The 25779-nt window shown below is 43.9% G+C and overlaps 1 protein-coding gene across 5 annotated transcripts in view; it reads right to left on the reverse strand.

Moving 5' to 3' along the window:
- efnb1 (ephrin-B1) overlaps nt 1–25779 on the reverse strand; it is a 96681-nt gene that overhangs the window by 36380 nt on the left and 34522 nt on the right. For all 5 annotated transcript variants that reach the window (XM_081611769.1, XM_008419612.3, XM_081611770.1 and 2 more), the window contains one exon: nt 9818–10095. In XM_081611769.1, coding sequence (XP_081467895.1) covers nt 9818–10095 — 278 coding nt within the window. The remainder of the gene's footprint in view (nt 1–9817; nt 10096–25779) is intronic.

Consider the following 25779-nt stretch of genomic DNA (forward strand, 5'->3'; position numbering starts at 1 on the left):
GTGTTGGACTTGCTTAAGAACAGAGGCGGTTTCAGCTCAGCAGATGGATATAAAGAAAACCAGTACGAGACCCACATTCAACAACTGTGAGTCGCCTTGATGGAGAAGGAGGAGGAGGGTTAGTCAGCAAATAAGTTTGTGTTAGCGAAGAGCAGGAAACAAAAATCAACACTGTTGTTTCTCTCCGAGTTTGCTTTGCGGTCTCTCGTGGTCTGCGTGCTGAGAGGAGATCTGAGTAATCAACCAAAATGACTTGAACACAGACCTCCCACCGCACCTTCACACACACACACACGCACACACACACACACATGCACAAACTCAGAAACATAAGGGCAGAATAATGGAGGGTTTTTTTTGAAGAGTGGAAACAAGAGTTGACATGGTGTGCAAGAGAGTGAGGGAGGTCTTGCATGCAGGATCAAATATTCTAATAAGATAAGCACGGAGCACAGTCGAGGAAGGGATGAGTGTCTGCGTTTGGAGCCGACTAATTGAGATGAATACATGAATATATCAGCTTCATCTAGCAGCGGCGGGCTAAGCCGTAACCAATGGTTACCATTCACTTGCACAGCCATGCGAGTGGCCCACTCTCGGAGGCAGAGTCCTCGTACCCCGCCGCGCCCCTCCTCCCCCTCTAAACAAACTCCCCCCTGTAATAAACGAAAGGCAATAACCAGCGACAATAACGCTGTGCCTGCTAACCCTCAGCGAATGAAATATCCAAAGGAGAAGTAGCGGAGGCAGCTTGGATAGATTTGCAAAGCAAGCAGAAAGCCGTATATTACACTGGCACACTAATAAACACAGGGCTGCATTCACTCACGAGGGGGTTAAATCCCCTTATCCTCGGCCAGACTCCTCCACCGGCGCTAGCCTGACCTGTTGGCTGGGTGCGCTTTGAAAACCAAATCCGTTAAAGGTTGCTGATTAGCTGCTTTAAGCATAAACCAGCAACACAAATAACACCTATTGAGATCAGATCCTCAGCTACTACGGATTTTTTTTTTTTTTTAATGTGAACTTCCTTCGATGTTAAACATTGATCATAGAAAGCTCTGGGGGGAAAAAAGAGAAGAGACCACTGCACTGAACCCCATTTAAAACCTCCTGGTTATTCCACCAAATATTGATTTCTGAACTCTTCCTGAGTTAAAACATTAGTATTGTTGTTTCTAAATGAATATGAACTTGTTTACTTTGCATTATTTGAGGTCTGAAAGCGCTGCATCTTTTTAGTTATTCTGACCATTTCTCATTTTCTGCAAATAAATACTAAACTTTAGCTTGGAATTTCAGATACGTGTTGTCAGTAGTTCATAGAATAAAAGAACAATGTTTATTTTACTACAATGTAAAAGTAAAATCAGAGAAACTGATTATTTTAAGTGGTCTCTTAATTTTTTCCAGAGCTGTATTTAAACATGAACATGAAAAAGTAGCAGTGCCAGGCTAAGATAGCCATATTTTGTGAAAAGTTTCACACTTTGTCTCATTATACTCACATGTATTCTGTATGATAAATTACTGCAAACATGTGTGTTGTTTTAAAGTACAAGGGAAAGGTTAAATGTGCTTCAAAATGCTTTACAACTTAATATTTGTAAATGTGCCATGCATTTGTCTTCGGCCAACACCTAGTATAACCATCATGAATAAAACAAAGTCTTTTCCGACAGATTTGTGCAAATAAAGATGGACATTTATTGCTCCTGCTTTCTTTGCAAAATAGGTCAAGGACAAAGTCTATTTACAGATTCTCTACTTGATGGAGGATCTGTAAATAAGTGTAAGACTGGGCCGTTCTTACACACGCATAAGCTTGGACGTAAACCAAGCTGGAAGGCGACGATACTGCGCTCCAGTCTCAAATCTCTTTCTTCCACGATCGTAATGTTAACTCCATTCATCTTCTCATCAACTCTGACCAGCTTTCACGTTCCTGTCAAAGATAAACATCTGCACAGCATGCTGCCATTACAGTGTTTCAATATGGGGATGGTGAGCAAACATTCCAGGCCTCCACAGAACAGACATGTTTATACTGACATTAAAATTACACACTGAGGCTCTTTACAGCATTCAGTGTTTGAGATACTTCTTAAGGCAACTGGTTGCAATGGATTTTTTTTAAGGTGATTAAGATTAAATGGAGGCTGAGAGTAAAAGCACAACACACTTTCCATATTTATATATGTAAAACATTTTGAAAACCATTTATCATGCTCCTTCCACTCCATAATTACGTGCTACTTTCTGCTGGTCTATTAAACACTTGCATAGAAATTGAAGCGTCCACTAAAGTTTGTGGTTGCAACTCGAAATGGAAAAGTTTAAGGAGCTGCATGGCGTACAGGGATGTTTGTCCCGAGCACAAATAATAATCTCAAGGATGTTTATTATTATTTATATAGACTTTCAAAGTCTACTTTCCGAACATCACTCAATAAAGTAAAACGTCTTCGGCTCTCCACTCACATGACATCAAGCATGTGTAAGCCTCTCTTTCCTCTCGTCAAAATGTTTCAGAGCTCTTTCACAAAGACGGGTTAGCAGATGGTAGCTGTTAGCTCTTCACAACAAAGAATTTATGTAATTGCCAGTTAAAAAATGTGCGAGTTATTTGCATCCCTGTAATCTGAAAATCCACATGCCTTCAACCTGACAGTTGCATCCCCCACCCCCTAAATAGCTGTGATTTAATTATGGTAATCTGATGTTATCTCTAAAAGATGACATTTAACGCTTTTTCTAATGAAATTACTGGTATTGTGCTGCATCTCAGGCTAAATGCCTTTGCGGCGTTTAATTATTTATTTGCCTCAGACGAGCGCGTGTTAGTGTGCTTCTTAGCTTCTTTGTAACCTTAAAGCGAGGACCTGCATGGAAGACCGCGCGGGTACGATGGAGGGTCCCTGTAAATGGGAGGATCTGGTGGACGGCGGCAGCAAGAGGCAGAAGTTTTAAGCCCTGACCTTCAATTCCCTGCAGGGTGGACGAGGGGTGACTTGTACAGCCAGGCAACATAGCTGTTGCAGTCTGGATGCATATAGTGTAGCTTCAGGGGATGTTTAGATGGAAGAGGTGTGTCATGTGGGGCTGAGGAGATAATACCAATGATAAAACAGCACAACATATTCCACCAAACTCGTGTGTCTCTGTCAGCTTGTGTATGGTAAATTAAGCTATTATTATGAGTCTAAAATATGAACAGGGTGTTACGCTTAACACGCTTAAGCAGCAAGCTTAAGATAAAGAAGATTTGTAAATAATATCTTAATATATGTGAGCTGCTAATGAAGCAGCTAGCAGTTAGCATCTGCTTCAAAACTTTCTCAAGGTGCCAAACTAAAGATACAGAAAATTTGCAACAGTTTTAAAATAGCTAGCAAAGCTGAATTTTAGCATCTGTATTAATCCTTCCAACTAATGTGAAACTAAAGGACTATTTCACTACTTCTAATGAGTCCTAAAGTGAACATCTCTAGTTCAACTTCTAAAATAACTTGATCAAAACTATAGTTGTATATTGACCAGCGATTAACAATAACACAAAAAGCAGCTTTGGACTGATTTTTAGTCCAAACTAAACTTGTAGTCCCTCTAATTTATCTGTGGAAACAAAAAAATGGGGGATTTCTTAGAATTTTGCAAAAGAATTTATAAACAATCGTCTCTTCATTCTTGTGAACCAAAGATTGTCTCGTCCCATTAGCTGGCTGTGTCAGTACAACCCGAGACACTGATATCCAACATGGTTCCTAACCCCAATCTCAGGAGGTGAACACAGCAAAGAAGGTCACATCCAGTTAGTCAGATATCTTCTTCAGCTTTGTTTTTTAAAAGCTGGGTCAGCACCCAGTGACTCAGAAAAATGAGCACAGCTTTTTTTCATTACTGACTTATATGCAGATGTCAAAACACATAAACGGCAATGAAGGAAATTTCACAGCATTCGCCGGAAAGTCAACCGAGCTGAGCCCCAAGAACAAACTCGTCTTCAGCGTTTGCTGCGAGCCAGCGTTGTATTTACCGAGGTGAGACAGCGTCTGCTAGTCTGTCGCGGAACTGTGGCGAGGAAGTCGCCAACGTGTCAGAGTCCGGGACGGTGCGCCGCGATGCAGAGTGACAGCTGTCAGGAGGGATCAGGCCTACTCCTGCCCGATCCTCAGGAAAATCAAGACAGGGGAGAAGTGCATGTCGACAGGCAGCCTCTGTCTCGCGCTGCGCAGCCTCAACTTTTTATGTGGAACAGAGAGTCGGCTAGCCACTGCCGGCCAATCATGAAGCGAGTCATGCAACATTATGTCGATTGGTGGGCGACAGGGAAAGAAAATGGAGGCTCGGTGATGTATTGCGACTGTCTGTGTAGATATTCATTATATGTCCCTCTGCTCGTTTTTCCTCACTCCGTTGCTCATTTTCCCCATTATATTTTCCCTTCCTAAAAGCCTCCTGTCCGGAATCACCTCGGCACTCACTCCGAGCCCCAAACACACCCCGGCCATTTTCCACACAAACAGCTCATTCGATATCCTGTGTTTAGACAACGCTATGAAATATAACCAGTTTGTTCACTTAGGCAGCAGAAGGCTTAGAAGGTGTGTGTATATAAACATGTTGACGTTTATGTGTGTGTGTGTGTGTGTGTGTGTGTGTGTGTGTGTGTGTGTGTGTGTGTGTGTGTGTGCACAGGGGTATGGGGTGCTGATAGACAGCACAAGCTGGTGCTGGTCTGGACTTTAGATCAGTGCAAAGTTATCATAGCTGACCCTCCTGTGGTGTTTCCGTGACCCTCCCCAGACTTTGCATTGCAACCTTTGACCCCTCCCGAGACTCCTGTCAGAGTGGGGCCGGGATGGACGGGACCAAGTGAACGGGGATCCCCCACGGTGACACATACTCATACAAACACATGACACACACACATGCACCCCCACACGCACACACCCACCCACCCACACACACACACACACACACACACGCACACACACACACACACACACACACACACACACACCATTTGCTGTTTACATCAGCCCGCAACTTTTGTTACCTCTTCTAACCCGCGTAAAAGAACCGGATCACGGGTCAGAGGGAGCAGGGAGTCTGCTGGACAAAAAAAAAAAAAAACTTCTGGAGGGTTTAGAGGAATGTCCACTCCTTATGCATCTTCTTCTCGTCTCGGATGGTGTCTGCCATGCCGGGTCGTTAATCAGAGAAGATAAGCCAGTTCTTTATGGGCAGAGCAGATTTACGCCGCTCTGCTGGCTGACCGGACCTCATTCCCAGCAGAGGCGGTGGGATAACTCACTCACGTCCTCTACGAACGGATAAGCTGGGGTGGGGGGGGCCTCAACAAACACACATGACCTGGACAGGGTTTACTCCTGAAATAGGTTTACTCAGTTTATACCTCGATCTTGTCAAGGCTTATACAACACTAAAAACTTCAAGCCGTATCTTTAATTTGGTTTAAACTGTCCTTTTAATGAGAAGCCGGAGTAGTGCAGGGCGGCCTAAAGAAGGCTATTTTCCGTCACTTACAGGAAAAACAAATTAGCCTGTTTGACACTAAAAACACGGACCTCCCTGGTGTGGAAACTACAAGAGCACCACCCTCCACTGTTAAACATGTAATAGGCAGTGATTCTCCAGTCGGCAAACAACAAGCTGCTTGTTCAACAACCGACTGCAGCATCGCCTAGCTACTAGCTAACCAGCTAATTCTAGCTTGTGATATTTTAGTGACTCCACTACCAGCAGATTAATCAGAAGTTTATTCTGTGCTGATGTTTTAGTGTTTTAATCAAAAACAAAACAAGAACTGTATGGAATGAATAGCATTATTCATTAACAGCATTTGAAACAACTGGTTTTGACACACTCGTAATCTCACGCTTATCTCCTATGTAAAGCTGGAAAGGTGCTTAGCGGAGGTTCCTACAGCAGCCACACACGGCCATTAACTAAATGACAGTGTGTGTGCGCAGATCGCAGCAGTATAGATAAAACATGATCCTCCTGTTGCAAAGAACAACAACATTAATGTAACACCTAGACGGACGCCACATTCGATTATGGCTGACATGCAAACGTTAGTGTATGAGCTAATAATGATCCCCCCCCCATCAGCCGGGCTCCTGCGAGACGGAGCCGCCTCATGAAGGATTTACAGCTAGTTGTGAGCTCACGGTCTGAAACACAGTGGAGGAAGTGTAAAGTATTCCTCTAGTTTGCATAAAACAAACATCGGTTAGGCCGCCATTGCACAGAAGAGAAAAGAGAGCGCCGCATTAAAATTAGAAGCAGCCCAAGATAAAGCTGACATTTTTTTTTTTTTTTTTTTTGCTTTAATGTCAGAGTTAGCGGCTGTCAGAATGCCAGCCCACGCACATGTCAGGAATAAAGTTAGTTAAAATATTTATGATGTAATCAGCAGACAATATGCCGAGCAGCCCCGCGAAGGAGGGAAAGGCGAAGAAAGTGACAAGAATGCCCAAGGTGGGTTTTCGTTTCCTTTTTTTCTTTTTTTTTTTCGGTGAAAAACATGTGGGCGCATTAAAAGTTCAGAGAAATATTTCCTTGAAGCCCCCGTGACATGCTGCCAGAGGAGCGACCACGAAAATTGTCGCCTTGATAACATCTCAAGCTTCACGCTTCCCTGCGTTCTCCCTGCGAGGGAGACTTCACAAATATTGATTGAACTGCAACAGATGAAAAGAAAAATTTATGTGGGACTTAATTTATTTAATTTAAGCTGCACTTGTGTGTGTGTTTTTTTATTTTATTTTTTTCATTTCAGAGGAGGATGTAAAAGAGCCGCTTTAAAGCTGCAGTGGCGTTAATGTTTTTGAATACTTTACAGACTTAAAATGAGACGCGAGGAGATTAAATCTCTCAAGTGATTTATGGATATTCCCAAAATATTAGCTTAATTTGGCCACGTTTGATGGAGCAGTGTAATACGCCAAGCTTCATTAGCCGATACTGGCGGTGGGTTCATTTTTGTCTCGTGGCCTGCAGAGCATCTATTGATTTCTCACTGTGCCAGCCATTCTTTGGCATGACGCAGCTTGTTGCATATTAGTTCAGGCACTGCCTCTGTAATTTGAGGATCATCTCTAATAATTTTGCTGATTTTCTGAAGAATCAATTTGGAATGTGGATGTGTCATAGAGCGGCGGTGTCCTGGGACGAGCTTAACGACAGGCTGTAATTTAAAAAAAAGAAAAAGAAAAAACGAGTTCAGCTTGGAAGAAATAATTAAAATGAGCAAAAGTTAGATAAAGCCTTCGCAATATTGCAAAAACCTTGCAGTATAAATTAACAGCATGGTTCTCCATACTCATTTGCTTCCCTCTGAACATGGAAACTATAAATGTTTAGAAAGAGTACAGTTAAGCTTCGTTGGGGTCTAACGTGAGCCTCATGTTTGGAAACTCAAAAATACGACCTTTTTTGCAGTAAGTGAATGCGCCAAACTAAGTGCTAACAGGTCGCGCTGACAACAGCATTCTTGTGTGTGAAGAACATTCTTCGGTATCTGCAAGGTGTCTAAGCATTAAGTCAGAAGCTATTAAGGAGGGAGCGTGTCAAGGCATGTCGTGCTTGTTCAGACTGTGAGAGAGCAAGAACGCAAGACGTTCAACAGATAACAAGAAGGCTGATCGGAACAGAGCGTATCAAGTAGCAAGCTGGATTTCAAAGTGCTGGCAGCTTTTCAGGGAATCTTAGGGTTAAAGCAAGGTCTACACTAGGAAAATGACACTCCTAGTAATGCATAGATGTATACTTGAACCAAAACATCTCAATCAAACGCCTGAGTCACTTCATCAGTATGCAGTCAGGTTCTCCAGAGTACCGCCAGTGACCTTATTGTGACCGTATTGTCAAACCTAGAAAACATATTGCCAGGTTAAAACTAGAGTTTGGTAATCAGCTCCCAAACTCCCGCCAGGGCGTCTGTCTTTAAGAAACATTAATACCTACTTAAAATTTAAAAACTCGAAATGAGTTTTGTGGTTTGAACCTTCTTGAATCCGTCTTCTACAAAGTTGCAGCTTGTTGATTTAAGTGGCATGACAAGAGTTTTATTCAAACTCACTCTGTTCATTTATGCTGAAAGATCAACTGTGTTTTAACTCTGAGTCTATCTTAAAGAAAATCTGTTCCTTCAACAGCTTTTTTTTTTTTTACTTTGTTCTGTCAACCAGAGTAGTCTAGACTCCCAACGACGGTATGAGAGAGGTGGAATTTTAACTGCTGTTACACAATGGCATATTCTCATGTTTTCTCAAGTGCTGGTTCAAACTTATGACTCACATTTCCTCCTGTCAATCAGAACGGTTGTTTAACACAACCTCATGTGAGAGAGAGCTGCAGGTTAGCCGGAGTATCAACAAGTAGATGTCAGGTACGGCGACCCAAAGCAAACACCAGCGCACAGTTTGGGATCTTTCTTAATAAACTGTGACTTATGTGCACGGTTTTGCGTTGCTCTGCTCACGGAGCTCCTCAGACTTCAGTAACAACACCCAGATCCCATCGCGGGCGTCTGCTGGAGATACCATCAACCTTCTGCTTGAGCAGAGGAAAAATCTGATTGAGAAAAGAGGTTTACGCAGACAGCTCTGTATGCCTCAAACAAAGTCGGAAGTGAAAGCAGAGATAAAAATGTGCCTTTTTTTGTGTGTTTCCGATTTCAGCTTGCGGGAGTTTGAGCTAGAGGGCTTTGATGAGGAGAAAACCGAGGCTCCTGCCGATAAAGCCAGAATCCTTTGAAGGCTGAATTACTATGCAATGCTTGATTTTATTTCCTGTTTATGCGAGACGTTCACCATAAACTTGATGTCTTGTTTTAAGACGTGGACAGTCAACATGAGCACCGTGACGCCAGGGGGTCGTTGAGTGGGCTGATGGACAAACGGACGGATTACATTTTTGTCAAACAGCAGGAGCAAAAGCATAATTTCTCAAACATAATTTGGTACCTTTGTAGGTTGGATGGCGGGGCGGAGAGGATTACATTCCCAGGCATAGTCCAGGACAGAATTGCTTAGGGTTTTCATTATAGATAGCCAAAACTGAAATCAGAACATGTCTGTTCATTGCATATTTATCATCAGAAGTACTCATCTGTATGCTCTCGAGGTGCAAAGGTTTATCGATCGCATAAAATTGCATTATTGCATGTCTAGCTGCTCTCAAAAGAGCTACTATCAAGGTTGTATTTACAGCTCAGTGATCATAAATTTTATAAATTATTTATGCTCTTTAGTCCCACTGGATTGAACCAAGATACTGCTATCCTGGACTTTTAGGTTTATGTTCTCATTTTACAAAAAAAATACAAAACTAAAAACAAGGCCTTATCAATTATGCCTTAACAAAATAAGATAATTGTTGAGGCATCGCTAATTGTGATCACGTTCAATCTTTTTTTAAAGTGTAACATAAGATGAACAGGAAGTAAAACAGCTTGAAAACCCAAACAAAACGCTCAAGTTTCACCGTTAACGTCCTGCAATGATAGGGAATATTTAACACCGTAATCACTTCTGACCGCTCCGCCTTAAGCAAGGCACAGAAACTCCGGTCGTTGCTATGGGGCTGCCACGGCAGCCATTAAAATGCAATTTAACAAGGAAACTCCCGGGTGTGACTGTGTGTAACTGAGTGTGAAGCACAGAGATTATTACCCCTGTTGTTCAGTCAGGCTTTCTTCGGCTGAACGAAAGTGAAAACGACAAACGTCAACAAATCGACTCGTCTTTTTGTTTCCCCCCCGTCTCCTCCACGCTGGCAAACTTACAGGTGATGTAGTAGTTGACGTTCCTCTTGAACTCCAGGCCCATGTAGTTGGGGCTGAACTCCTGGAACTTGATGGTGAACTTGATGTTCTTCCCAGGCTTGTTGCAGTTCACCAGCACGTTGGGGTCGAGTACCGTGCTGCAGCTCTCCGCCTGCTCTCTCTTCACCAGATACAGCTTGTAGAACTCGTAGTCTCGGCCCTGGTCGGCGCTGGGACAGATGATATCCAGCTTGTCCCCGATGTCTGGGTAGATCACAAGACCCTTTCCAGGAAGAAACCTGGGGCGAGGCAAAAAAAAAAGACAAATTGTTACTTCCAGATAAAAGGGATGGCCTGTGCAAGCATCCACATATATCAAGCAAAGTTTATATAGTGTTAATACTTTTAGCCGAGGGAATTACGGGTTTAGATTTGTCTGAGAAGGCCTGCGAGGCAAAAACACTTGCGTGTTGCAGCTTGACATGGCCTCCGAACAAGTCAACAGAGTGTTTCACACAAATCGTCTGAAGATTTTTCTCATACTTGGATGTGACTCAAAGCATAGCGAAAGTTAGCAAGAAAGAAGAAAGAGAGAAGGAGAGAGAGAGAGAGAGGTGCCTTAACACAAAATGGCCGCTTCAGATCGGATTCTGCAGAAGGAATGCAACAGATTTCTTTTTCATACTCTCGGAGTTTGGGGTAAGACCCGTGCTTTAGCGTAATAACAACGATGCTGCTACTTCAGAAGGCTGTTTCTGGAGGAACAACAGCACGCAGTGGTCAGCTGAGAGGGTTAAGGCTTCTTGGTACATCCACCAACGCCCCGCCCCACCACCACCACCCGTCATGATCATCTACTGGAGGATTAAGATAATCCATCTGACCTTACAGTACCTCTCCGCGTCGATTCTGCTGCCAACTCAATCAGATCGGCTTTTGTTCTCTTTTTATTCACTGAAGGTGGGGGACAGGAGGAGGCCCGGTGTGTGTAAATGTGTGTGAAGACTGGGGGCAAAGGTACACGGGTTTGCAACGGCGGTGTGTTTGGCCAGTGCTGGAGTGTGTGTGAGTGCTGGAGCGTCAACAGAAAGGGGCTGAGGTTGCACTCCTATTGGGGGCGGGAGGTGGAAACGCACGGTGGGGGCAGATGGGCTGAATCATTGTTCTGGACTTGTTTGGGGCTTAAAACGTCAACATGGTTCAGCTCTGTTGTCCCAGTTAGCCAAGCATTAACCCAGACAGCCGGACTGACCACGGGTGTGTTTATGTATAAGCGCGTGCGAGCGTGCGCGCTTGTGTGTGTGTGTGCTGTGATCACAGACAGTGAGCCCAGCAGCGGGGCTATCTGCTAGATCTGCCCATGCCAGCGGATTTAAGGAGGATTTAGCAACGCGTGATGCATTTGTTGTTCTTTCTGATCCCTCACGGTATAACAAGACATCAGTGGCTAAAGGGGGCGTGGGGGGTCCCTCTCTCTGTCTGTGTCAGTGTCTCCCCTCTTTTTCCCTCTCAAGAGTATAATCTCACCTTATCTGCAGCCCCTCATTTCATCATCACACACATCGTTTCACCACTAAATAACCTGCTCTTCAGACAAGCAGAAGAAAAAGCCACGACCTCTCCCCGGAAGAGACTAATAGAGGAGTATGTGGAGGGTAGAAATGAGCAGACAAATCGTCCTGTGGCTGTGATGAGACAATTTTATGCTGGATCGATCCTGATCTGGGATTCAGAGGTCGGGAACTAAAGAACTAGAGATATGATCTTTTTTTTTTTTTTTTTTTCACCATACATATCCTACCACTACTGACAGCAACACTCTTCACTGTGGAAGTTGTTACAGAAGAAAGCTATTTTCACTGTAAGTGAGAAAGCTGCAAGCTCGTTCAGGTTGCTCGAAAAAGGAATTTAATGTCAGGGGATATGAGAAAGCTGAATGAATAAACAGCAAAGTTGTTTGGTTAGAATTAAGTTCTGTCACAGAACATCCTGAATTAGGATACATTTATAAATGTAACCTAAAGTTGGGTTCTATGTTCTCAAGAATGAATAGATTCAAAATTGCAAATGCTAATCCTGCTAGCACTGTCCTTAACATGCACAGTGGATGTTAAAGACACTTCATTTACGTAATTATTCTTCTTTGTTTTGAAATAAAACTGAAATGTATGGCTGTGTAAAGTCGACTGCTGTCCCTCACACAGTGCGACATCGCCTCTGGCCTTGATGTTAACGATTAATAATGTCAGAAAGGCTTCTTAAGACTCCTGTATAGATACAATAAATGAAAGGAATGAACAATCTAACACATTAGTGTTTTCCCAGAAAAAATATTAATTTGAAGTTTTTTTAAGTTTTGTTTTATACCTTCAACACATCTAAGTATTAAATGGACAAAATTTTAGTTCTATCATTGACCTGCAGTTTTTCAGTAATTACACCATCCATCTTTAAAACCAACCAGGAAGTTGGCAGATTGAGGTATAACAAGAATGTGGCATATTTTTTGTGAAGAGGCAAGTGCTCCATGGGGTCCTCTGCTGGCCTGGAGGCTCTAAGCAGCTGCCTCTGCAGCATGAAGCATGTTGTTAGCTACCCAAAAGTAATTGGACTATATTACTATTATTTACCATTAAGCATATAAAGAGCAAAATTAGAAAATAATATTTGTCCTGGTGGAAAAACTCAACAGATCAAATCTTTGAGGAATCTCCCACAAAATCTATGGTTGCTACAGCTCTAGAGGGACGTCAAGGTTTTCTCATCTAATGACGTTAAACGCTGGCAAGGAGTCAGGAATTGTTCTAAAAGATTCTCAAAGAGTCCTCTTTTTCCAAGGAAACCCCCCCCATGAAAACGAACATGACCGGATTAACATTCATGGCCATTCTTCAAGGAGGATAGGGGCATCACCAGCCAGATGATTTCATTCACAGACGATAGATGTGATAAGCAAACTACAGAAAACAGTCCTTCCCATCACCCGTATGATTATGATGCCATGATGACAGCATGTGTGGAAAGCAGGCCCTCCTCTCCCATCCCAGGATTTGGGTGAGACGTTATTTCCCCGGTATTGTCTGACGCTCGCGGGTTTTGAAGAGGAGTGGGAGTGAGGGGGTGTAGGGGGAGGGTTGAGGGGACTCGGGTTGCGTTAATTCAAGAGGCCGATAAGAGCGAGAACATGGGGTATCTCTTTGTCCTACTTCTAATAATTTGCTAGTGCTCAGCAGCAGCTCTCTGCTTATGCCTGCTTGTTTTTTTGTGTGTGTTTAAGCAGACATATGTTTTCGTGTGTGTGTGTGTGTGTGTGTGTGTGTGTGTGTGTGTGTGTGTGTGTGCGTGCGCACGTATCTAAACGCACACAGGGCCTGGACACACGTGCATATGTCTATGAAGACAGACACAATCAGTCTCTAATTGGATCTACAAGATGCATCAATGAGGCATAAACATGTTTCTATAGCAACTGCAGGCTTTGTTGCTGACCCCCCCACACCCCCTCCATCTCTCCATTCGTCCCCCGATCTCAGCCCCCCCCCTCTATTTCCACTCAGCAATCTCATTCTCCCCTCCTTTATCCTTTTTCTCTTATTCATCTCAACATTTCCCTCATTTGGTTTTTCTGTCTTCCCCACCCGTCTCCATCCTCCCCTCACTTTACAAACACGCATAAAAAAGAAAGAGAAAAAAAAACACCTACGGAAAACACAGGAAAGGGGAAAAAAACATCTAAAAATCAGATCTCTACTCGTCTCATTCAACAAGTAGGTTTTGTGTTATTTGCTTTGCAAATTTCTCCTTTTTGTCAAAAAAAAAAAAACCCTCGACAAAATTGCTTCAGCGTTAAAAAAGACTGGCTCTGGAATATAACAACGAGCCTCATGTCCCACTCGCTCCATTGTCAGAGTCACAATAATTTAGATTAACAATTATGATTCTCAAAATCTTAATATCCTAATATCCTTGAAGGATTTATCTCAAGCCGGCTCCTGTCATTGATTCAATTTTCCGAAGCAGGCCTCATGGTTGGCGGTTAGATAGCTATCCTAAGTGAATTCTCTGCTTCTGTTTCCCAGCCTTTGTTAACTGTCTGCTATAATGAGGCTCTGGCTGCTGTGGAGGTCTGGAAGCGCCATCGCAGATGGGAAAGAAGCGGCATAAAAGAAATAGGGCAGCAATTAGTGTTTAGCCCAGTTTAAAAGCCCTCCACTTGGCAAGCTGCAGCCCAGCTCCAGTCCAGGATGTGAAACTAAACTGGTGGGCAGGGACTTTGTCTCCTGTTTGTCTCTCTGTGGGCTTAATCAGCACCACTCCGGTGAAACACACAGCCACGCCATGGAGAGGAGGAGACGAGTGACTGAACGTTATTGTACTTCTGAAGAGGTCGAAAAGGGAAAAAGGGGGGTTTGGGGAGGGGGGGTGAATAAAAAAAGGGGAGGTTGAATTGCATCTTTCATTCTCGTTGTCTGGAGACCCATAAGACCTGTTAATGAAAGAAGTTGGAGCGCACAGAGGAAGAGCTGTGCAGATACAAATAATGTTTCTGGGAAATGACCCCGAACGTGAGAGAGAGCCTCTATTCCCCTCGTGTCAAACGAGGTGGATCTGCCGGCACCAAGCAAAATACAACGGAGTCATTTTCAAAACAACCAAACGAGGTTTGGTTTTGTTTCATCTGGACAGCTCCGCAGCATGCTCAATCCTGTAAAGAGCTTATCCAAACAGACCTACGCTGCAGCACAGTGGAGAGAGAACAGAAAACAACGGAGCAAAAAAGAGAGGAGAACTCCTCCAGCCCCCCCGGCCGCCCCTCTTCTTTCTTTTTACATTCCACTGGTGAATATGAGCACATGATCTCACATATGCTACACCCCACACACACACACTCACATTCACACACATATATACATGTAGAGGCACACAAAAGCACCGTGGGGTGCATCCTGGACCTTCCCAGCTCAACTTCCCAGCCACCCCCTATTCAAGCGTCCTGCCCTCGCCGACTTTCGGATAAAACGCCGCCTACACTCAGGCCCACTCAAAGCCCCTTACAGAGCCTCAATCCACCCCTTCCCCCTGTGTTCTCAACCCCCGTCCGGTCGACTCAAGCCCCTGCCCCGAGCCGCACTGGCAGGCAGCCTCTGCTGCCGGATGAATGAACCGGGGACCCGGGGAACCCGGGGAGAAAGAGGCTGGGATAGCTCATATCAACTGAATGGTCTTAAATTGATTTGTTCCTCCTGAGCACCATCAGCAGCATGCTGTACATTTTAATTAAAATATATTTTATCGTACTATGTAATCCGGCTCCACTAGAAGATCTACAGCCTCCGGTTCCTGCAACAGGCTGTGTTTCTGTTTTCCTCTTGCGTTTCATGTTAGAACAAGCTCCCATCCGTACATGATAGCCAGCACAACAGGTACTTTATCCCCTCGATATTACCATGGTAATTATCACACCAGGAGAAGTGTTGCAGCACCAATTATTATTTCTCTCCTACATTATCCACACAAAAAAATCACACTGGCTACTTCCCCCTGTTATTACAGATGACACTTTCCATAAGGCAGAGATATTTCTGGCCATTTCAATCAATACGCCATAGGCTACTACACCCACCAATCCACTGTAACCATGTGGCAAGGTTACAATGGAGTCAGAGAGGAACAAAGGATCATTTTATACAGAGGTTATGCCGCTAATACACAGCGTCTTACAAGAGCATTTACCTCTCAATCTTTTTTTTTTACATTTTGGCACACTACAACTACAAGCTGCAACATATTTTGTTGGAATTTTACAGGATGGAATAACACAAACTAGAGCAATTGGTAAGTCAAAAGAAAGTTCTATACAATTATCCATATTTTTACCAAGAAAAAAATAAAATAAAGTGTACCATGCACTGTTCTTACTACAACGCCACTAAATAATTCACCATCTTTACACACTTGCAAACTGACATTTTTGCACATTCAACAATCACTGAAACTCGGTCGAACTAGACAGAAAGTGTCAGCGAATAGCGATTTTGAAATCTTGCAACTCAATTTTCACTGGACCTCCCCTCGATCCTCAAGTCTTTTGAAGTCTTCCGGCTGTCCGCAAGCATTGGCCTGTATCCAGTTTTATTTACGGCGATGTGCTTTGATAATGTTCCATCACACATAATGTGTTTTACGTTTGACAAATTTGTAGAGTGCCTAGCTAGCAAAATTACACAATACAACACATTGACCTGTCAACAAAAATAACTCAAATTTGTGGTTACAACATGAGAAAGCTAATACTTTTGCTTCTACTTATCAGGACGCGTTTTTAAACCAGCGATTACAGACTTGCTTGATTGTCTCATGCCGGTCACAAATGCTTCCAGCGCTCAATCAAGTCTGTAAATGTTAAAACGTCTGTCTCCAAGCAGGAACTGCTTAAGCCCAGAACCGCTTTTTCAGATCCAGCAAGATATATCCACAAAGCCTCAGATTGGAAATGCTCAAACAGCAGCTTCTGAAATGGCTCTGCTCTCTAATATGTGGCTGAGATCCACTGAGCCCCGAAACAGTGTTTTCGTTTCATACGAGGGAGAAACACACATATCACTAAACTGTCATTGTTTGCACAGACCCAGCACCAGTCTGAACTGTCTCGCGAGAAGGTAGGCTGGTCAAAGGGTCTGTTCTCGTCGCCTACAGCTAAAACGCTATTGCTTGTATACATAGCTGGCTTCTGTCAGGCCGTTGCAAGGGCAGATGTTCTTAAGGAGGCCTGACTATAAACATACACACATAAACACACACCCCGCAGTGTACACACACTGATTTCCTCGCATGTCAAACACAGTAAACAAGTCGCCCCGGCGCGCGCACGGGCCACACACACATTAGCGAGGCGTACCAACAAACATAGGCATCCTGAAATTAAGCAAAACAAGATCCATCTGGCTCCTGAATTGTTTAGCAAAGCAGGAAGGATTTGACCCTTATTATAGAAATGGAGAAAAAACTGGTGGCGGTGGATAAACTAAGCTGGGGCCACATTGCATTTTAACTCCAGAAGGCCCCTGCGTTGCTGCAGCGACTTGCTGAAAAGCGAAGCGCTCGGAATTTCCCCCCTAGGGCCATCCTCGCTGGAGAGACACAAACGACGACTTCAGAAGCAAGAGGGGAAGACTGAGGATGCCGAGTTCCACCCCGCTGAGAGCCGCTTTTGTACGTGTGAACACAGACGCCCTCTCGCTCTCACAGGCTAATGCTCGCTAGCTCCCGACGGCTCAGTCGGCAGGCTGGCATGCAGAGCAGATCAGATTCAGTGTGACTCATAGCAGTTGCACACTGGCGAGCGAGTACACAGACGTGAGCACGGCTGACACACACCTCTCATGTTCACCAAACAAGCTCAGTATGCTCGCCCTCTATCACTGTCACATGAAGGGCTAGCATCGCACAATCAGAGGCTGTAACGAGCTAACGAGATGACGTCCAGATGGCCTTGTCACAAGGAGGACAGAAGTGGACCTTGTTACGAGGCGAACAAGCTGAAGAGGACTGTTGAGCGAGAGGGGTTGCGAGAAGTCATTAGGGAGGAGAAAGAGTATATAATCTGTTTCTTCTTATGGCCTCAGTGGTTTCTGTCAGTGCCGAGTCCGTCCCTTTTTAAGAGCAGGGGAGTTTAAGCGAGCGAGGGTGTGCGCGGTTGTGATTGAGTGTCATCCCTGGTATCAGTGACAGAGAGGAAGCCCAGACTGCTGCTCTTTGGGTCCCCAGTTATTCATCCAGGAGCCCAGGGACTGAGCTCTTCCAGCTGGGCTGCGAGGAGAGGAGGAAAGGAAAGGCGAGGAAAGGAAAGGAGAAGAGAAGGGGAGAGATGATTTTGGCTTGGCTTGAGACAAAACCATTTGGGTCAGTTTCAGCCTGAGTTTAGCCCTCGTTCTGGGACTGTTCCATGACCTAAAGACACACAAGCCTCTCTTCCCTCCTCCTCCTCCTCCTCCTCCTCGGTTTCTTCTCTGACAACTCGCACAAACACAAACACACGCATTCACATACACACGTAGCCAGCTGCCTCCCATCTCAGAGGAGCAGCCACAGATGGGCCCTGCTTGCTCCATAAAGATCTCTCCACAGGCCCAGTCTACAGTCACAGCCAAACCCGCCTGGCCTGAGCTCACTGTCTATGTGTGATGTGTGCGATGCATGTAGGCACACAAGCCTGAGTGGGTGAGCGTGAGTGTGTGTTGTCGTGCCAGCCACCCCGCTCCCCCAAGTCGAGCCAAATTTCGATGTCCAACAGTCGTAGAGAGAGGAGTCCCCGAGGACCGGGCACTGCTGAGCCCAGTCCTTCCTGAATATCTGTATTCAGGAGAACATTAACCAAAAGATTCCTCTAGCAATCAATACCCCCATCCACCCTTGTTCACCTGATATTACCCACAACCACCTGGAGGAGCGGATGGAGTAACTAAAGAGAAAAAGAATCATAATCATCATCAAACCCACACAGCTTGCACAGATTGCTACAGAGGACATTTTATGGTCTGTATCTCCAATTCCCTTAATAGGCTCGCAAAAGGCATTCAAAAGACCCTCTTTAATGCTGCATTCAATCAGACTCAGCAATAAACAGGGACAAAAGCTGAAATCACAGATATTTTATCCCAATTATTTTCATTCTTTCTGACACAGATAGAACCAGTCAGAGTTGAATTCGTTTTGAACAATTGTCCTTCTATCTCAGCATGTCGGAGCTGGAGGGATCGGGTTTTCTGATTGAACAGCAAAACAAAGGGAGAGAAAACTCATTGGGGGAACTTTAGAGCCACAATTCGATGATTTTTATTTATTTTTTATTTTTCAAAGTTTTCACAACTCTCAGAAGTGGGGTAGGGGAGTGGTTCAGGCTGACCTGCCCAGCAGTATATTTTGGCACTGACACATCTGGGAATTAAATCAGCCGGTGATCAGGAAGGGGCCGTGGGGCGGGGGGAACTCCAAAACAAACCTGACACCCATTGCTAATGAGGTTTTTCTTTGAGGAATTGGTTTGACATTTAGGGAAATATGTTTATTTGCTTTCTTCTCAGGAAAGAATATTGGTTCCAGTCACATGTTTGTGCAGTCAAAATTAGGCACTAGCTAGCAAGAAGATTGATTATTTAGATTGGTTTAGGCATTTTTACTTTAGTTTAGCTTAAAGCCTGCATAGAAACCATGTAAGGGAGTAAACGGCTAACACAAGTTACTAAATGTTAGCTTGTAACACCAAAATTCAAGATTTCTTCTCTAAGCTGGGATTTTTTTCCCAGAATTTAAAACATTTACAAATGCTAAAAACGACATTTTGTCCTCTTTTTCCAGGAAAAAATAAACCAATATTTTGATTAAAAAACAGCTAAATTATCAGGAATTTACAACTGAACTTTTGCAACACAATAAGCTATAAGCTAACATTAGCTGGCTAGTTCCTCAGGCAGTCATACAAATCTTAACTTACCAATTGAAATTTTAATTAAGTTCAGTCGTTTTCTTCAGTTAGTTGAGCCACTCTCTGTTTGCCATGATTACAAATATTTCTGTACAGTCGTTTGTTTTTTGTTATTTTAGCCGGAAGTGCCTTAGCAGCAGGTTAGCATTTCTTTGCCAACAGACACAGTTTGGAGCAACTCTGTCTGATTGGTTGCTTCAATGAGATACTATGATAAACTGAAGAAACTGCATGAAAAATGTAAGCGATTTTTACAACTAACCTTGTTGTACCCTCATACTTGATAATCGGAAGGTTTCCTAGCAAGAAGACATGAAGCAGAAACTCTACTACAAATACCTAAATGACGCCATAAAACAGGGACATTAACAGTAAATAATATTTGGCCCCTCCGAGCACATGTTTGCTCCGTCTCATAATATAGACATTAGCTACTTCCTGTTAGAACTTTATGTGAACCCTTTACGATTTAAGTGGAGCTGAGTGGGTATTTTATAAGGCTGCGTGTTGTTAACAGGTGTTAATATGACACAGCCAGACAATCTGGAGAGAAACCAAAGCCTTCCTGGAAGAACAAAGGGAAGACACGGTTACGCAGAAAGCAAATCAATCAATCTCTGCCAGAGCACGTCTGGCTCTGACAGCACAGCTCTGAACCCAGACATAAAAGATTGTACGCTGCAAAGTTCAAAATACTTCCATTGTTCATCTGTCAGAGTGAGAGACAATTGCAAGGGAGCGGGAGGGGAAAATACTAACACAATATTTATCTTGTGTCCCCTTCTCTCCTGACTAGTTCTTTTTTTAATATATTCCTGCTATTGTCAGGAGTGCCTCGAGATGGATGGGCAGAGGAGTCCGGTAGGTGATACGTGTCGGCTACAAGCACTGCGCAGACACCCGCGCCTTTTCCAGAGTCTATCTCAGACAACAGCAATAATTCAGTCACCAACAAACAGCAACCGTTGCCTTCTTGTTTTCCTTTGTGGCAGATCAGTTCGTCAGTGGTTGGCGGTTTGTCTTCTGCATTGTTCTTAAAACAGCTTCCCTGGGAAACGGGGAAAAGTCAAACAGCTGACGAGTCGTCGCCTCGTGAACCCTCTCCTCCTTTCACCCACTCAGCCACACTGGCAATGTGACACACGCTCTCCCTCTCACCCATTCTCTTATTTCTCCTTATCCACACAATTCTTAACATCCCTCATCAGGCGCTTGTCAGGCTTCACGCCACGCAACCCCTGTCTAAACAGGCTGCGAGCGCCTGCGTCTCGCGTACTCTGACTGCCGCCTTTCAAGGCCGTCGACTCTTGATCATTTCACGTCAAGACATCTGAGACCTGCGACGGCCGCCGGCCTTCACTCACTTCGCTCAAAAGTCGAAAGGAAAAAAAAAAAAAACTCTCTGAAAGTCTGACACATTTCTGCAGCGTGGACACATTCCTCCTAACTTAGTTTTCACTTAGCCCAAGGCAAATGAGAGCTAAAAAAGACCATGTGTGGCGCAATAAAATGAAGCTATAACAGTCTACTCCCTGTAGCAATACCTGTTCAGGATGCATGTCTGTACCTGGGCCTCACTTGAGCCTGTTGCGACTGGTCATGCGGTGCAATCTGAGGAGCATGTATGACCGAGGGGAATTATCAAGTGCTCGAACAGGGACATATGCATGCATGAGAGCTCGCGAAAACACACCCGCTCCCGCATAGCATGCACGTTATATACCCACACAGGCATTCTTTAAAAACCAACAGTAGCGAAACGAGAAGATGGGCCTCTCTGTGTGCAAGTGACAGAGTGAATTACACGCACAGCTAAAACACAGGCTTCCTGTCTAACACAAGCCGCGCTGGATGGCTTTCAGATGGATTCTGGCGAGTCTTGTGCAAACAGTGAGTCAATATCGGGATAATGGCCGATCGTCGAGGAAGAACAATTCGCAGGCGATTTGGGAAGAACATGTGTGTTTGCAGGGCACTTTGTACCGCGGGCTTGTCACCGAGCCATCACCAGCGTGGCTCCCGGCCAACGTGTTCCATTAACGGAGCCTGTCAGCGCAAACAGCGCCGAGATATTTGAGCGTTTCCAAGCGAGCTGTGACGGCGTAGTTCTTCTCCCCCTGCAATAATTTGCAATAATGACAAATTTGCGTTACGAGCAAACAACAAGATTTGAAACCGTCACCACTTTGACTGATATTTATGTCTGTCGCTGGCTCTTTCATTACCATAAAGCATGTTTAATGTTTCTCAGCTGCGTGAGAGGGCTGCCACACAACAGATGAGTGCACTAGATTTAGTGAGTCTCTCGCTCTCTCTCTCTCGCTGCTTCTCGGGCTCTTTTAACAGCTGTGTTCGCGCACTTCAGGACATACCCACACGACCGAGTGGACTGAGAGTGAGGGCAAAAGAGGGAAGAAAAGAGGGGAGCCGGAGAAAAGGAGAGGGGGAGCAAAGAACGTGGTGCCAACTAGAGAGGCCCACTGTGCCTCAGTCCCATCCCTCCAGCTGAGGGCTTTGATTCGCCTGATTGTCTCCAATATTGAGACACACAATAAACACAACACTTGGCCACCATTTGCAATTCTAATCAGTCCCTCTCAACCAGCCTGGACAACTCAGCCAGAGCCCTCTGGGATATCACTCATCTGACTGCAAAATAATGACACAATCATCGCCATGGCTACGCTCCGGCGACGTCCCATGAGCGGCCAGCACCGAGAGGATATTAAAACATAGGAGTACTTGGGAGAACTAAATGAATTAGCCAGGAGATTAGTTGGATACCAGGTTAATGAATGTGCCCGCCTTACATTGAGGGGGAGCGCTCAACACTCTCCTCCACCCCCAATCCCACAAATATTCAAGCTCCTACCTTCTTACAAAAAAATTATAAGCAGCCTGTAGGCAAGCTAACAGGTCTACACCTGCTTCTGTGGAGCGTGCTCCAACAGGATTTCAATAAACCATCTTCTTTCAACATAATAATTCAGACTGTGTAAACTTGGCTTGATGGTTCGACGATAAGTCAGTCAGTTGCAAACTTTAATTTTATCTGATGTAACATGCAGAGAAAGAGCTTCTGAACCAGCATGGAAAAAAAAGGAAAAAAAAAGCGATACCATCATCCCGCAAGCATGTTTGTGTTCATGTTTAAATTGAGCAAAAAGTTGATTTCCAGAGTCTTAGCATGAGCGTGAAGATAAAGGAGGTGTAGTGTTTAACAAACTTTCCCCAGAAATCAAACATATGTGAACCTGAAAAGCCCATCTGTTTGCTGGTTTCATTCACTTGACAGCCTGACGGTAATGGATGCACGCAGATAAACGAGAGCAAAAGCGACGCGCAATCATCCACGTTTTAGTAGCCTTGATGCACTCGCTTTTAGAAGTCACCCGGAAGATGAGCGCCTCAAATTTCTCCAGGAAAAATAACAGACACATCTTATAAAAAAAAAAAAAAAACACAAATTTGACTTGCAAATCACTCTGGTGATTCATAACGGTGAGCATGCTGCATGCTCGTCTGCCCTTGTTTTCGAGCTATAGCTTCACGTGGTTTAGTCGATCCGTGCGCACAAGCGTGCATGTACGCGTGGTGTGTGTGTGTGTGTCCATGCGTGTGCGTGGGTGTGTGTGTGCTGGTTGCTTGTGCAGGCATGTGAATGACAGCCTGTCAGTGAAAGGGATGTCATTATCTGGCTGATGTCTGTGCGTGAGCTATGACCGGGGGCAGGGTCACATCAGTGGTGCGGGCCCAACACTGTAAAGACAGGAAGCATTACTTTATGATTTCTCTCCAGGACAGAAGCACTCGTCACAATCTGCAACGCTGCAGCTCGACCTCATTTCTAGAGGTTATTGCAATACACACAACGGAGAAGTGCGGGTGCTCATGCTCATGTGGTACATTCATGACAATAGCATGATGGATGGCTATCTGCAAAGTCTTATTTCTGTACCAGGGCTATTACTTTAGAATAACAAAGTGGGGATTTTTTTTTTTTTTGCTTTGTTCTCAGGGCCTTGAAGAGAGGAGCTCTGGTAAACCTCTCCCCTCCCTGTCCTTACCCTTTGACTTTTTCTGTGTTGCAACAATGCAGGGGGGTTTAGTTCAGTGTCCTGCAGTCGATCTGTTAGGGCGCTGATAAGAGAGGCTGATGGATAGGTTTAATCAGCCAAGCCCAAGGATCAAGACCATGGGACAGATCAATCAAAAGCTGTGTGGCTTATAAAAGAAATGGCTTTTATCAGTGTCAAAGGGCTGTGGGTCTTTTTTTTTTTATTCCACAAAAGAATAAAACCAACATTAGCACCAAAAAAAAGTGAGGAGTTCAAACAAGGGATAGGCTGGTTACTGGCACAGTATACCATGGTTTTAAAAAGGTACAATTCCCAAGCCCTTAAAAATACCGTACTTTTAATAAGATTCCAGAGAAAGCACAGGGAGTGACCAGAGTATTCTCTAGCCATATGTGGGATATGGCAACACCATGGCTGCACCTTCATGTGCCAGATTTCTTCACAGTTATGTCCCTTTGTCCCTTTTATGCCTCAGTTTGAGGTGCACAGCATTGACAGTAGTTTCTACTTTAAACAGTATGTATAGCTGCAGATCAAGTCTGAGATACTTTATAGCAGAAGAGGAAGTAGACTCTTAGCAAACAACTACAAGGTTTGACCTTAAAATATTTTCCTCAGCCTGGTTAGGTAGCCGAAGAAATGCTACCACACGTTTCCCTCACTTATAAGAAAACTACATCCAGCTGTTTGACAATATTTCTGATAGCAAAAGACACGGACCGCCATGTTAAGGGAACCGCTACCTCTTACTACAGCTGTCGGTAAGCTACAAGTCTCTAGCCTTCAGACTAGCCATCTGAGCAGATAAACCGAATCATTAATGGTGTGTTTGATTTGTATCTGAAGTCAGAGTCTGAATCTGGAAAAGATGCTACACCTGAGCAGAGCGTGTTCTAGTTGTACGAGAGAAAACCAGTGGGATTTGTTAATCGTAGTACTACAAGAAAATGGCAGTGGATTTCTTTTAAACAGAAAAGGAAAACGCTACCACATATATAAATAGTACCGTGTCCCACTGATTGAATGTGATCCAAACCATCAAAAATACGTGTTAACAGATTTTACAGGCAACTTTCCCCACATTTTATAAATGAAAAGGCTGGATAATGAATTGAGAGTTGCTAGATGCGCTCCAAATTTAACTTCTCATATTTCTGGCTGAAAACACACACAAAGAAATAGATGTATGAAATAAATCACAAGAGCTGGTTGTTACCTTGTTACATTCACAATGGAGAAAATAGCAAAAATGTCCAACATTCTATAAACAAAGCACTTAACAACTACCAAATTTAGAGGATGGTTATCAAAATGTTGCTTTAGTTTATGTATTAAAATAAAAGCAACATTAAACGTTAACATCACTATGATAACTATCACAGAATAATTACTAGTTAAAACATTATGTTTTTTTAAGTTGTTGCATACATAGCATGATATTTTTGACTTAGTTATTAGGCTAAGAAAACCCTATATTAATCATTGCAGAAAAGCCAAATATATATATATATATATATATATAATTAGTCAGACATTGGTCAGAATTAGCCAAAATTCCCTTAATCTGCCAACTCATCATTGGCAGGTCAAATAGTAAACCCTACACATTAAAACAAGGAAATCCAAGCCAATATACTTTCAGGAACATTTTTCAGTAAATGAGAAATGGAAATGAATATCAGTCAGGAAATCCCCAATTGGTGCATCTCCAATCAAAACCCTTTGATGCTTGAACCGAAGCAAATTTCTGTAAGAAGTTCCAACAGTGGTCAAAACGTCAACACCAAATGCAAGAAAAACTAAAACACTATGAAGAATGAAGGAGACAGCAATGCATGTGGAACGAGATAACTCACTGCCATAAGTAGGGCACAGTGATTTTAATACACAGCTGCCTTCTGTGCCTTAAAAGCAGCTTCTTATCAGAAAATGTGACTGACAAGTCTATTCTCTGCTTACAATCCCAGCTCATGATTGTAAAAGACAGCTACACATGTCCCATCAAATCCAAGACAAATTAGTAGCTCTTTCTTTTCTTCCCCTCCCTCCTCCTCCCTGAACGGAAGATCTTATCCAGGCAGACATGCTTAAGTTGTCAGTGAATCTCTAAAACCCATACTGAACAACATATTGACTGATGCAATCAGAGGGACACACATCATTAGGCTCATTAACAGTGATCGTAGAAAGGGGAGGACGGCCTAACTGGTGCGGCGGGAGTCTCTGTCTGTTCCGATAACGGCCCGCCTTTAACAGGCGGGAGCCGGGTGAGACGCAGGCTGCATGAAGCGTGTGCTAATAAAAAGCTCGTCTGGCGCGATGCTGTTCTCTCTCTGGTCCGCTGTAACCGGGCCGGGCTGCGGCCTCGTAAAAGACGCTCCACGTGTTGTTTTAGGAAGCTATTACAAACTGGGCTATCT

The sequence above is a fragment of the Poecilia reticulata genome, chromosome 10 (genome assembly GCF_904066995.2).
Source record: "Poecilia reticulata chromosome 10, P_reticulata-male-v2, whole genome shotgun sequence".
NCBI lineage: Eukaryota > Metazoa > Chordata > Actinopteri > Cyprinodontiformes > Poeciliidae > Poecilia > Poecilia reticulata.